The sequence below is a fragment of the Trichoderma camerunense genome, assembly GCF_050948025.1.
Source record: "Trichoderma camerunense strain CBS 138272 chromosome Unknown V8C40scaffold_13, whole genome shotgun sequence".
Taxonomy (NCBI): domain Eukaryota; kingdom Fungi; phylum Ascomycota; class Sordariomycetes; order Hypocreales; family Hypocreaceae; genus Trichoderma; species Trichoderma camerunense.
This window is the reverse complement of record NW_028145357.1, coordinates 959,969-973,845: the sequence shown is the minus strand read 5'-3', so window position 1 is coordinate 973,845 and position 13,877 is coordinate 959,969. Positions and strand designations below refer to the sequence as shown.

The following is a 13,877-nucleotide window of genomic DNA, read 5'->3' as shown; positions in this document are numbered from 1 at the left end:
CGTAGCCACTGAGCCTCAATTGTTTCTATGCATAGAGCTCAAGATTTGGTGCATGCGTTTCAGTCATTCAACAATGACCAACACTGTCGGAGCCTTCGATCCTGTCGGCAAAAAATGGCTAAACTCAAGTGAATTATTTTGATCGCTTTTACCAACTTGCTGAGGCTCAACAGTATAGATTGATGTCTTGAAGCGCTCTGGAGAGAAGGTAGTTATCTTTTAGTTGGGGTAAATATGAACTGTAATATCTTTGGTTTGCCAAATTTCCCTTGTACCGCTGCTAATCTTTATTGTCGCCATTTCGTGCTTTTTTAGTGGAGGCCTAAATGCAGTAGAATCCAAATCATTGCCCACTGTAACAAAAGGTGGTCTGTTAAGAAGCTCCTCAATATCATCAAGTTGCGTGTGGGGACTGTCAAACGTCTGGAGAGTATTGTGGAGCTGTTGATAACTGTCTTCTCCTAAGAACGATTCCTTAACTTCAGATGTAGAATCAACGTCCGAAAGACCCTCCATAACCTGGAAAGAGGTGGGTCGGGTCGTGACAAAAATCTTGATCGTTTCGACCACATATCGTTGTCCAGAAGCAGATGTTGGAAACGGTAGCGTGATGCTGAGCCGACGCTCGTGACCCCAATCTACTTCCTCGTAGTCACCAAGTTCGGGAGGAGGGTAAACTCGTGAAATTCCCCAGGACGATGAAAAACGAAAGACTGAAATGTACAAGAAGTCGTGTGTCCTGTTTTTGAAGGCTAAGTCGAAAGAACTTCCATCACTTATCTTAATTCGCTGTCCATAAGAGTAGTTCCAGTATTCTACTTTCTTGTTAGCGAATATTATAGAGTGCTTATATACCGAGGAACTGACTATCTGGTTGTATTGGAGGTGGCTGGAAATCGAAAATGTTCGGATTTGGGTTAGGGCATTGGAGTGTCTGATAGTGATAGTACAGTCCTATATGGTTAATGAGCTCAAACAATAATTCAAGCGAAGATGAGGCTGGTAGTAGCATCTCCGGTCCATTTCCTGACTCAAGAAGCATATAATGGCCATCACAGTTCACTATGACATCGAAATGAAAGATTCTGTTATTATCGCGCTCGGGATTTTGCCTCGTACTCCCAATCACAATCTTCGCAGTTAGTTCAACTTTTGACAAATCATAAGCTTTCAGTTGCTCAATTTTTGACTTCTGTGTCTCAGTAGCATCTGGTGCCAACATCGCCACCAGGTGAAGAGTCACTCTTGGAAGATTTCGGTGTAGAAGGATAGCGTGACAACCTACAGCCGGAACTTGCTCCCCTACCTTCATTTGAAGGTCAGCTTCTGCCTCGGTGGGTCGAAGAACTTTAACCTCAGCGGTTGCTAGATGAGGGCTGGAAAGTCCGATATGGCTTGTATCCCAAGAGTAAATTTTATAAATGTCACCTTCACAGACTCCATGTGCTCTGCCGCTCCACAACAGAGCTCGACGGTCGCCAAGACTTGAGATAGGGATAGTGTGAGTGACCTCAGTGGCAGTATTGAGAAACATTTGCCGTCGAATATTTCCCATGATCACTGGAGAATTACTAACTCCTATTTGTCGCATCATATCTTGTGTTCGGCGGAAAAGTGCATCGTACGATATATTTGCTGGAGCATTTAGGAGGCTGTTGTACCACCCGTACGTTAAATATCCAATGGTTTTCGGTTCCAATCCATCGACGGCTAGTAATCTTTCCCCGGTTACTTCGTGTGGTTGACATGCTGCTACGATCACCCAACCTTGGGGTGACCGCTCTGTTGTTGAGTTGCTTGGTCGCTTCCCAATGTGGAATTGAGCTATGTGTGCAAGTTCATGTTCTGGAAAATCCGAAATATCGGTTTTAAGTCTTGTCCAATCTATGCCGTCGGCATTGACGCCTTGGATTGATCGAACGCTTGACTTGCTGTAGGCACTGTCGCCTTGGATTGGTCGAATCTTTGACCTAGGCGACTCTTCGACAGCGTTTCTTCCCATACCTCCCGAGTGGCAGGTGTCAAGGACAACCGTGACATGCAGACCTTTGTCAGCCATCCTTTTAAGCACGCAAGCAAGCTCGATATCCATGAAGTATCTGCCACCCGTGTTGAAATCAACAGGAACCAAGGCTTCGTCAATCCTGAGACTGGAGTCACCATTCTTGTTTTTAGGACCAATGGTAGCGACTCTTCCGCCGTGACCGCTATAGTGAATATAGATGATGTCGTCTGGATTCGCTTCCATTGTGACTCTCTCGAAAACCTCTTTCATGTTTTCATAGGTGGGCCAATTTTCCGGCGACTCAGCCGGGAGGGAAGAGCCATTGGTAGAAGAAAATGATGCGATGAGCTTATGAATGCGTTGGCCTTCTATATGCTGATGCTTAACAAGGTAATTCTCCGCTACTTCCACATCATTTACACAACCAGAGAGGGGTTTTACGTAGACTGGGTGGCGGGTGTTTCCGGGAATGTAACAGTTGATTCCAATTAGAACTGCCCACTTCTGAGGACTGCGGTTGTCTTGAGAAGAGCTCGTCATAGTAACAGTCTTTGATGGCGCAATATAATAGAAATGGAAAAGGAGGTAAGAAAAAAGTGGTTGGTGGGCAAGAGGACCTGGAAGCTCAGTTTCATCTGGAGAGGATATTTATATTCAACTTTGTTCTTAGTTTCGTCGAGTAGCTATACAGAACTCAACTGGATCGTAGGTCGAAGCCTAAGACTACTTTTGCTATCTAAGCTGCCTTCATAACTGCTTCACAACTTCCCTAGGCTAATGCACTATCCAATAGAACAAATAATTATCTCCACTATGGTTCACATGACAATACGAAGGATACCTCATCGTAAAGCAGGTGGGGGATTGGGAATTTTTGATACAAAATTTGTGTGGGCTAATAATGATGGCAACAGTTCAAAACTACTTTCTGGTGCCCAACATAAAGTTCAAACATTGAACTCTAGCATTTATACATTTAATGGGCTCGGGCTTGTTTCTTTGTCAAAGTTCTAGTACCCATAGCACAAAGAACTCAGCTCCTATGAAAGGCTTTCCACCTGTGCTGTTACCTTTGAGAAGCAACGGCGTACTACACTGAGATTTACTACGCATTCGTGCGTGCGACAGAGTGTAATGAATGATGTGAATTGCATAAAAACGATACCGAACATATGATGGTTGGATAGGACACCAAAGTAATATGAATGGACAGATTATTGTAGCCAGCAAAGAGCAATACGTCATCGTATATTATAGATCAATTCGGACAGCATAATATACCCAACATACTTAAATATTATACCCAATAGAAGCCAGCTGAGCACCATAGTAACGTAGATGCCATAAAAGTTGCAGACATCAAAAGTAACGGATCATTTTATACTGCGGAGTAACAGCGGCCAGGCTCGTCCACGTGCGGCTCACATTGCATCTGCAATCTTCAGAGGTAAAAATCATGCCACTTTACCTCTGTGGTTATATATTTGACCCCCTTCTCTAATGCAGATTGCTAAATCAATATTGAGAATTGATCTATCATGGCTGCATGCAGTGTCTTGGCCAATGGACTGTATCAAATTGAACTGCATAGGTGTCAGGCTTCAGCTCATGCCACAACCCCATTTCAGGCCTAATGGAGTATATGAAGAGGGGAATCCTCCGTCGCCTTTTAAGTGACGACGTCGTATAGGTCCCAAATCACGCCAAAATGCCAGCACAAATAATACGACAAGGCTCTTCACCGAAGATTTGTTCAACTGCGTCTGAGATGGTGTGCTGGGGCTGGTTTTGTGACTGGTCGGACGTGGGGGTTGCACTCCCCTCCCCTCACATACGGCACAATATTGCTGCCTAACTCATTAAAGGATGGTCCATTACAGAATAGATTGAGCCGCGAATAAGGGCCATATTCCGAGTTCATTCATGTGGAGCAATAATACAACTGTGGCTTGACACGTGTTAGTCTATAGAGGAAGCGGAGTTGCAGAGATATAGACCTACTATGGCTGTTGATTAAAATCTAGACTTGGCATCATGGTTTACTCTGTGTGAAAGTGGATATTGAAGCAATTTATCCTATAACATGACCGAGAGAAAGCCAATACTCGTGTCCGAAATAATGATTCTGCTAGTACTGATCCATTTACGAATACGTGACTTTGCTGTGATATAACAGAAACAAGTTTATTCGCCCAGCGCTTATCTAGAGCCCCTCTCCCACGTACATGCTACACATATCCAATAATTCATTAAGCTAAGCAGACAAGTAGGCGAAAGAATTGAAAGGCTCACAGGATGCCGTAAGAGAACCGCAATAAGTCATACTTATTAATAAGAACATAAATACGTACAAACGTATATATAAAAACATACATGAACATATATCTATATATATAAGAGTGTAGATAGCTACTATTCATCAATGAGGGTACTTGCTAGGTAGGAAACCCTGTTACTCGGTTTTTTGTCATACTATCTGTCTTGGTATTGGAGGTATGTACAACAATCGGATCCCCGGCAGAGCTACTGGTGTCACCACAAGGAGTCGTGCTAAACCTGTTCAAGCTACAATGGATTTCAATGGACAGAATCTTGAGAGCTATGCGTCTTCCCTGCGGTTGCTGATTTGCTCCATGAACAACCTGGAAGAATTCGCGACTTTTATCATCCCAGACAACGATAGAGAAGCGGATTCTCTCTTGTGCTCTTTGCAGATGGTACAATCGAGGCTAGAGTCGTGGGCCGCCAACAGCCCCTTAGCTACTCCTTCAGAGCTCGACAATTCATTCTGGACACCCCAACTCCAGCAGTCTCTGTTTCCGGTCAATGCCCTGGATCCCCCAATACTTAGCCATACGCAACTGTGGGATCCAAATCCAATGTTAAGCACCGTTGCCCCCAGTACGAGTGCTTCTGTTTTCGATGAGGCATCTACCAATGACGACGATCCAAGCATCCCTATAGCTACAAACGAATCGCGTCAAAAGGCCCCTTCAGTAGCAGGGAAATTGTCTATATATACTATCGATCCCTCAACCGTTCGTGGAGGCAGATTACAGGGTGCTACAGCTCTGTTGGATGGGCAAGCAGCATCATGGCCGCAAGTACAAGACAATTCACTGCGGTCGTTTATCTCTACACCGGCATCAAGTATCTCGCAGTCTTCGCTAGGGAGCTCGCAGACATCGCCTAGGGGAATAAGTCAGCCCTGTTTATACCACCCCGAGTTCATTATTCAACGTGCAGATGCCAGTGGTGGTGGCATTTTGCATTATTTGACGGGAACCATTCTCAAGGACTCTTTTAGAAACATCGTGCACATTGAGGACTTGCCTGGGCTCTCGTGGGATTCTCTTTAAGTCTTCCTATTTACATAGATAAAAATTCCTATTTACACAGATATAACCTATATAACTAGCTAATTTTACCCCTAAATTACAATTACTATACCTATATATTAAAATATAATATAATATACTAGGAAATAATATCTTTATATAAAATTATACTATAAACTACTAAAGACTATTAATTAAAGCTAATTTATTTAAAAAATATATCTCCGGTTATATTAATACTTCTTACGGGCTGGCTAATTTATCTAGTTTTTTAATTTATATAATTAAAATAATAATAATATTTTTAACCTTAGACTAAGTCTTAGGGTTAGTCTTAAAGTCAGTTTTAAAAATAGCAGTAGCTATTACAGTAAGCCTTATTATAGCAGAAGCTTTAGCTTATTTTATTAACTATCCCCTTATAGTTTTTTTAACCTATAAATTTAACTATAATTAAAAACTCCTTATTAACTATAATAAAGTAGCCCAGCTGCAGCTGCAGCTATAGCTTTATAATAACCTCTGTAATAGCCTTTATAAGTCTTTAACTTTAAATTATAATAAATTATAATATATACTTAGCTTTATATAGCGCTTATAATAATATAATTATATAGTCTACTTTAGCTACTTTAGCCTTTTTAATTATATTAACTATATTATTTCCTCTTATTAAATATTATCCTAGCTATTAGCAGCCTTTAGTAATAATAATATAATTATTTTTTTATTATTTAAAAGCTATAGTTAATTATAAAGGTTTTAAATAATATTAAAATTATAAATTTAAAGTAGAAGCTTATTAATATTTTAGTATTATATAATTAATAGTTTTTTTATAAAAAAATAAAGGAAAATATATTAAAAGCTTAATTAACTATTATTATAAGTAAATATTATTTTTATTAAGGGCCTTGCTGGCTTTATGTAATAAACTAAGCTCTTATATAGTTAATATAAGAGGAATTCCTAAGGGATAAACCTTATACTAGGTTTATATTAGTAAATAAGCTAGGCTAAACTAGCAGGCAATTAATAAAAGTAAAAGGGTTTATTTACATAACTAGTAAATAATACTTTAGTAGGTATAATTAAGTATTATTTTATATTTATAACTAATTATTTAACTATTTTAAATAAGTATATAAATAAGACTTATATACCTAGTTAAATTTAGGCTTATATAGTTTATAAAATAAGTATAAAAAGTATAAGCTTACTGGGCTTGTTAAATAAGTAAAATAATTAAGACTTAATTAGCTGTTTAAATTATAGTTAATCCGGTTGCACCTGGTTAATTAGCCCATTGTTGCGACCTTAAGTGTTGGGTTGTAATAAAATTATACTTTATATTATTTTACTATATTTATAATATATATAAATATTATTTTACTTTTACCTATAGCTAAATATTATTTAATAAACTTTACTTTAGTTTTTAATAAACTTAACCCCCTGTAGTTTTATAAGGCTATATAAATTCTTAATGGACTTTAGTATAATCTATTACTGTATAGGTGACAGCTGCTGCTATTATCCCATGAGCGGGCTAACATATAGATAGTGCCTCAATGTAATCCGCCAAGTATATCACCGAGAGTACTACGAAAGACCAGAAAACAAAAAATGGGCAACCTGGCTCAACGACAGACCGATTACCGTAAAAGTACACATCAGTGAGTATCCACACACGCTGCTATCATGGATGGGCGCGTATCGCTTGCTAATCACATATATAGACCACTGCTTTGAAATGCTTCGGCAGAACATCATGTGCAGTGCCGACGTCGGCGTCATCCCGCACCACTGGGTAAAGGACATCCCGGATCCCTTTGCCAACTTCAACACTGTGCATAAATGCTGCGACCTTGACAGTGTGGCTAAGTGGATTGAAGACCATGAGGTAGCACATCCACCAGAAAATGGATATCCGATGCCAGCAGATTCCAAGGTTTGGGAAAAGGCGCCCTAAGGATACGGGAAACATGCTGAGGAGGCAAAGCAAGCCGTTGGTGGCTGAAACCTCTGCATCACCCATCTAGTACAAAGGATAGAATCCCCAAGGCAGCTAGACTAGACCAAATGACAAGTATGCAGCCGCAAATCGCTACTGTAGATTGAAACCTGTACCAGTCCTCAATTTTTGATGTGACGCCGGTGACGCTGATGTCGCTGGTGACGCTGGAACTACCACCAGTCAGCCCCCGCCTCGGCTCGGGTAGTAGTAGTATTTGTCTTTGGCGGGATGCCCATACGCCGCAGCCAATGGGGTGATACGGAACCTGTGTCGGCTTCCTCTCTGGGTAACCACCACTTACCCCTGGTCAAAACGATCGGCGCCCTGCTAGGCGTGGGAAAGATCAGGCAGCCGGACCACTCACCCTTGGTCTATGGTTCAACAGAGATCATTTGTCAGGTATTGCCCCATGGTGCTTATCTGAACTATGTTATTGCTCCAATAAGAGGATGTGTAAATACAGCATATGTTGAACGTGATCAAGGAAACTTCCGTCGATTGGGCGTCAACAACTGCAGCGCGCGTAAGCGGCACACCTTTAGTCGTTTTCGGAAAAAGAACTATATCTGCAGTAGCGCTCTTTGCTCGTATCTTACTAGCACAAAGGTACGGGCCGGCGGCTTCATATGGAGCCGTCTTGGTTGCACGATTATTAACAGCCCCGTGGGGACAGATCGGAATCCCGGTCACTGCCATTTTTAATCGTTGTACGGAGCACTTGGGCTGCTCAGTCGAGCCAGGCCATGACCTCATTCGAGCACAAATTCTCGTGTGTGATTCATCTATTCTTGCTACACAACGTCTTGACGAGTTTCAGAACTCATAAGAATACAGAATATTTCCCAAGCGAGGCTGGCTTTATGGGGACCTGCACGGACTGCAGCACGTAATCATAGAGCATTGTGGCATTGCGACACTTGTGTGTCTGCCCCATTCCGTTGATTCCGTCCTCCTCCCCGCCCTCAGCGTCCAATATGTTAACTGAGTTTTCCAAAGCATCATCAGCTGAGCACAGGATGGCCTAAGTTGTCTATTAGAATTGTGAGTTGGGATTCAGGGAATTCGCTGGAATGCATCACCTGAACGATGTAGTCAAAGCAGTGCATAAAGTGTTGATCGTCTTCCATGGTGCTGTTTCCTCCGCCGTCATTGGGATGTTTGTGCATGCCCCCGCCCACCACCACGCTTCGACTAGAATCAAGTTAGGTACCTTGGGGCAACCGGCAATGAGAAAATACTCACACTATGCTTAAGCAGTGCAGTTGATGAAACATGGACACCCCCACACTATGGTTTCTATGGTCGCCCAAGTCGACCATTAGGAAGCCTCCATTTGGTGTAAGCAGCGAATCCCAAAAAGCCGTCTGGTTGGAAATGCCCTTTCGGCTGTATATCGGATGCATCCATGGATCTTTGACAAACTTGGTTGGGGAGAGCTCTTGCGACGGCGTGAGGGCGGGACACTCTTTCGGCAGAGGACAATGGCTGACATCTGCCGAAGGCGGGGCCCGTACGCGATCAACGACGGTGGTGATTATGTTGTCATAACCCGGACGGATGAGGAGAAGAAGTACGATGATGGTTAACGCTGAGGAGAAAGATGCAACAAGACATGTGTGGAGCGGGGCTGGCACTGTCATTGTAGAGGATGATGCATGTGCGAGTCAAGTAAAATGAACGAACATTAACAAGGAAAGGTTGTCGAGTGACAGAGGCAGTTAAGTCCCTTTAGGCTTGTTGTGGCCCTGGCTCGAGATGAGGGGATTAGGATAGGTTACTCGAACTTGGCTTCTCGATCCCTCCCCCTCCAACACTATCCGTCACTCCACCACATTCTAGCTAATGCATGCACCACCCATCCGTCCACACGCACACCTTTGGGATCGTGACAAAGTTCCATGGGAAGGATGCAGATCGGCTGATAGCTTCGGCTATGTATCTCGTCGATAGTTGATCTAGAAAGGCAGGTAGCAGCCAAATGCATAGCATATGTCCCTATCAACAAGGCACAATCACGTAAGTAAGCCGCAATCATGTAAGTAAGCCGCAATCACGTAAGTAAGCCGCAGCAACTACACGCATGGGAACGAGAAATGGTGCCGAGACATTGCCCACGTATTATTGAGGAGAAGTCAAGAATCACTACGTTGACCAACATTTCGAATACCCATCGGTTTATCGCTTTCGCTAGAGAATTCACCTTTGACTCACTTTTTGCTCCATTCAACAATCACTTGGCGATTCAGAGCAATGCTCGACTCGATCCCAGAGAACGAGGTGCCATTTCTCACCAAAGATGATGAAGCTCGATTGATGACACAACACGACGGCCAGAGCCGCAGAACAACTCGACGCTTGATCATCATCGTCGCTTTGGTCAGTGTTGTTGTTTCTGCCCTTGGTACCGTTATTACCCATAATCTTCTTCTATTATCTTCAAAAAGAGGTGCTTCGCGACAAGAACTTCTTCCATCCTTGAACGTTCCGCCTCTCGGAAATCTTCTTCGAACTTACGTGGGCGGAGGTGCTTACTTTGATCGAGACATGAACGCCAGCCGCGAAGCCTGGATGTCGTTGTTTCCGCGTATGTTGTTTTGTCTTTAAACGCCATCGCTGATACTAATTGTGCCTCAGCGGGAATGGGTTACGTTACCATGGACCATATAAAAGCCGCAGGAGATATTCCCCAGATCGTACAAGATATGAGCACGGATGGATCAGGGCGCTTCTGTGTTGCCGCGTTTCATCAACTCCATTGTCTCGTGAGCCTTCCTGTTAACTTGACTTGCAATTTCTTTTCTGATTTTACCATCAGTTTCTCATTTATGCCGACTTTCGCCGCGCCCTGACTGGTAAACTCTCTCATGACGAAGCCCAGAAATTGCATGACGCGCATTCTTTACACTGCTTTGATTATCTCCGAGAAAGCATTCTATGCGCCGCAGACAGTGCCCTTGAGCCGTTTCGCTCTCCGTTTGATGGAGGTACTAAAGGTAATGGGGTCGACGGCTTTGGTTGGAACTGTGCATCAGTGTAGGGATTTCAAACAGCTCTATGAGTGGAGTGAAAAATTTCGGTATAGTAATGGGCATGACGCTGAGAAGTTTGAGGGCTGATAAAGAATAATTATTTAGTCTAATTTATCTACATCAATAATTTGACCCTTAATAACTCGATAGACTGTGGCTCAAATACGTTCTAACTTAGTATGTGCCTCCCTGGCTTAATGAAATCTGTATATACCCAACGTAGGAGTATCCAAGTGCTTGAGATGGTGGCTGATGGAAAATCTATCAAGAAAGCCTCGACGAAGTAGGGTGATCCAAAGACCACTCTCTTGAACCACATACATGGTTGAGACTACAGAAAGGAAGCATTCATCTCCTGTAAGAGGTTTTTCCAGACGCAGTTCAATCAGCCTATCCAATGGATTCTACCCTACGGCTCTATAGGCCTTCTTGCCGCGCGCTGGCATTTCAAGCTGTTACTGTATCCTCCTAGTGACAGCTACTTGTGGGACAATTTATCTCACTTCCAAGTAATCACTGAATAGGCAAAGGTTGGGCATGGTCTTCTAGGAGACGAGTTACGTAACTGCACTCGGTAAACAAACTTGGTAGGAGTGGAAGATATATGCGAACATGCCACTTGCGAGTCAATTTTGCGAGTGTATTTCAAGTTGTGGATAGAGTTGTTTGAGCAATCACCATTTTCGCATGGGGGCCAGGCCCTCCGCCGCAAGATGCTGGGCAAGCTCTTTCGTCATGACATCCCAAAGGCCCTGAGCTTGCTTCCTATCGTTTACTACGGAATGCGAACTCGAAGGCTTACCAACGGGCATGAGCAGCTTACCTTTGAACTGATCTGGGTCGGCGCGGATCTGATCGGAAGTAGCTGCGAACAGTGGAGAAGCAGCACCTTGCTCTGAACTCATAAAAGATGTGCGGGCCATCATCCGCATGAAGGCATTGTTAGCCTCGGCAACTCCCTCTGTGGCTACTTCACCGGGGTGAACGATGAGTGAAAGTATGTTGAGGCCGTACTTGTCAAACAACTCCTGCATCTTGGAGGCGTAGACCATTGCGCCGGCCTTGGAGACGCTGTACAGAATCATGTCGCTAGCGAAGAGGAACTTCAGAAAATAACGCCAGGCTAGGGGATAACAAGTTACAGGAGTGACGAGCCCAGCAGCCGAGTCAAATTGGAATTGGAAGTTGGCAGGGAGGAAAGCTTTTGGCGCTGTAGAGGCGATGGTCACGATTCTAACGTCGGCACTTGAACGCTTGGAGGCAGTCTCGAGCAGAGGCATAAGACGGTCAATGAGTAGAAAGGAGCCTAAGACACTTGAAAGCGGTTGTCAGCGAAGATTTCCCGGCTTAGAGGACGGAACATACTTGACTGCCATGTTCTTCTCCCATCTATCGGCTACGATCTCCTTCGAGGCGGTGATAGTTGCAGCATTGCTGACTGCCATGCTAGTGAGTCTAGGTTGACTGCATAGAAGCGAGGGACCTACCCAGAATGTCGAGGCTGCTAACCCTTTTCTTCACCTCCTCCGCCAACTGGGTAATGCTCCTTAGATCCGTCAGGTCCAATTGTAGCCATTCCACCGCTTCAGGAGCGATATCTGGATACTGGAGGAAGGAATTTCGCGCCTTCATTGCGCTCTTTGCGGACCTCGTCGTGGCGTAAACTTTAGCTCCATGCTGCGCAAGCTGGCGAACAATCTGGAGCCCAATACCGACACTACAGCTGATGAGCAAGTCTTTCCAAACAGAGCTGCTTGTCTAAAATTAAATACCTTGCGCCTGTTACGACAGCGACCTTGCCCCGAAGGCTTGGCATGTCGGTTGTTGAGCTCCAAGCGCACATTGTGAACGGTGTAAACGTGGCAGCTTAATCGATGGTGGGTAGTCAAGTAGTTTGGCTATAGCAGTGACAATAAGGACATGTTGTGGTGACCAAGCTTTATTTGAAGGGAAAAAATAAAACTTCTGCCGTGTAACTCAATTCTCTTGCGGAGTTGCAGTCGGACCGCGGAGATGCCACGACAAGGCCAGTGCAGACATTCACAGACACTGACAATGCCATACTACTGAAAATTGCAACCTGCTAGCTCCAGGATTAACCCCCATATCAATGACCAGCCGATTGAACTTGTCGGGTCCGGAAAACCCAGCTCTCAACCTTGTCCGCACCCCACATGAGCGTGAATATGTGACGGGCGAACTCGTCAACTTCCATAGCAGGGATCCCTCGCTTTGCTACTTCCTCTCCGCGAAGACTGTACTCGAATAATGGATCCGTCGTTCTGGCAATACTTGCCCAGGCGGCGGATGAGGCAGCACTCCAGAGGCTGGCACGGGCCGTGAAGCAGATGTCGCCGCCACAGGTATTGATCCAGTCTCCTGTGAGACTGCGGTACATTCCTATAGACACCGAACATAATAGCCACGTCCGGCGGATTGATTCGCAGATAAGAAAGGCCCGATGAAGGTCCGGGATGGGATCGATGTCCGATCCGGCATCATCTAGGGCAAGAGCAGACTCGCAAGGGAACAGCTGCGTGACGCTGGACTCCTGCTCAGCCGACGCTAACAGCTCGGTTTTCCAGCGGTGGAGAGTTTCTATCCAGCCATTGGCCTTAGCCTGACGGGACATTGAAGCCGATGAGAGGGCGAGAATGAGGTGGATGAGGAGGGCCTGGGTGCGGGCCAAGTGGTCCTTGGATGTCATTATGTTGAGGGGCTGGCTGACCAAGGTGGCCTGTTGGGCGATTAGTTTTTCAGCATATGATATCGTTGTACTATCAGTCATGTTTTGATTTTCAGCAGAGCTACCAATTGAGACTGCAATGGCAGCATAGGCATCTTGAATACAGTCTGGTATTTCTCGCGGCGGGTACAGCTGGCGGTGGATGAATGGGTTGTGCCCCTCTCTGGAAGCGGACAAGCCATCTCTGAAGTCCGCGGAAGAATTCTGTAAAGACTTGCGGTGATGGTAGAGGACCAGGAGGGTGGTAATGATGGACGACAACCCAGGTAGAGGGCGGTGTGAAACATTTCAATTCCCTACCAGACAGGGTGTGTAATTTGGCGAGGGTCACTATGGTCGGGGCTTGCGCCGACGATGACGATAATCCAGAAGCTTGATGGCTGCTGGCTATGCCTGATGAAGCCTCTGGGCCAAATGCATCGCGTGGCTGTATTGAAGTAGAGTGGGCATCAAAAGATTTCTGCCTCCCGCTGTTGCTGTGTCGGGAATCGAGAGAGCCGCGATCAGACAGGTCCTGCGAGAAGGGATATGCACACTCAACTCCATGGTCGATACATCTGGTGCAGCTGGGGAGCGTCCGGTCACACCGTCTCTTACTGCTTTTGCATTTGAAACATGACTTCTGTTTAGAGCTGCGCTGCATCGTTAAGGTCTGCGACCCTCAAGACGGAACGTATGGGTTGCGGAGCTGGCTTGCTTGACAGGAAAGGAATTCGGGAAGCGGTTCAGAAGGGAAATACTG

The 13,877-nt window shown here is 44.7% G+C and overlaps 7 protein-coding genes across 7 annotated transcripts; 3 read left to right on the top strand and 4 right to left on the bottom strand.

Moving 5' to 3' along the window:
* Positions 1–219: 219 nt before the first annotated feature.
* On the bottom strand, positions 220–2,545 carry V8C40DRAFT_276094 (caspase domain-containing protein; the record flags this gene model as incomplete). Its single annotated transcript, XM_083220802.1, has 2 exons — positions 220–815; positions 868–2,545. 2 exons carry the CDS (start codon positions 2,543–2,545, stop codon positions 220–222), a joined length of 2,274 nt encoding a protein of 757 aa, XP_083071402.1.
* A 2,030-nt stretch (positions 2,546–4,575) lies between these two features.
* V8C40DRAFT_267919 (uncharacterized protein) lies at positions 4,576–5,364 on the top strand (the record flags this gene model as incomplete). The annotated part of the gene is made up of 1 exon (XM_083219917.1): positions 4,576–5,364. The coding sequence occupies one exon, from the start codon at positions 4,576–4,578 to the stop codon at positions 5,362–5,364; it is 789 nt and encodes a 262-aa protein (XP_083071401.1).
* Positions 5,365–6,969: 1,605 nt separating this feature from the next.
* V8C40DRAFT_267918 (uncharacterized protein) lies at positions 6,970–7,315 on the top strand (the record flags this gene model as incomplete). Its single annotated transcript, XM_083219916.1, has 2 exons — positions 6,970–7,003; positions 7,083–7,315. 2 exons carry the CDS (start codon positions 6,970–6,972, stop codon positions 7,313–7,315), a joined length of 267 nt encoding a protein of 88 aa, XP_083071400.1.
* Positions 7,316–8,180: 865 nt separating this feature from the next.
* On the bottom strand, positions 8,181–9,087 carry V8C40DRAFT_280925 (uncharacterized protein; the record flags this gene model as incomplete). Its single annotated transcript, XM_083221490.1, has 3 exons — positions 8,603–9,087; positions 8,440–8,551; positions 8,181–8,381 (listed from the first exon to the last, which is right to left on the bottom strand). Exons 1-3 carry the CDS (start codon positions 8,998–9,000, stop codon positions 8,181–8,183), a joined length of 711 nt encoding a protein of 236 aa, XP_083071399.1. The 5' UTR covers positions 9,001–9,087.
* Positions 9,088–9,491: 404 nt separating this feature from the next.
* V8C40DRAFT_280923 (uncharacterized protein) lies at positions 9,492–10,397 on the top strand (the record flags this gene model as incomplete). Its single annotated transcript, XM_083221489.1, has 3 exons — positions 9,492–9,944; positions 9,995–10,122; positions 10,176–10,397. Exons 1-3 carry the CDS (start codon positions 9,611–9,613, stop codon positions 10,395–10,397), a joined length of 684 nt encoding a protein of 227 aa, XP_083071398.1. The 5' UTR covers positions 9,492–9,610.
* A 666-nt stretch (positions 10,398–11,063) lies between these two features.
* On the bottom strand, positions 11,064–12,232 carry V8C40DRAFT_280921 (uncharacterized protein; the record flags this gene model as incomplete). The annotated part of the gene is made up of 5 exons (XM_083221488.1): positions 11,064–11,654; positions 11,760–11,827; positions 11,877–11,922; positions 11,971–12,112; positions 12,162–12,232. 5 exons carry the CDS (start codon positions 12,230–12,232, stop codon positions 11,064–11,066), a joined length of 918 nt encoding a protein of 305 aa, XP_083071397.1.
* Positions 12,233–12,314: 82 nt separating this feature from the next.
* On the bottom strand, positions 12,315–13,825 carry V8C40DRAFT_250521 (uncharacterized protein). Its single transcript, XM_083216996.1, has 2 exons — positions 13,677–13,825; positions 12,315–13,611 (listed from the first exon to the last, which is right to left on the bottom strand). Exon 2 carries the CDS (start codon positions 13,175–13,177, stop codon positions 12,497–12,499), a length of 681 nt encoding a protein of 226 aa, XP_083071396.1. The 5' UTR covers positions 13,178–13,611; positions 13,677–13,825; the 3' UTR covers positions 12,315–12,496.
* Positions 13,826–13,877: the final 52 nt, after the last annotated feature.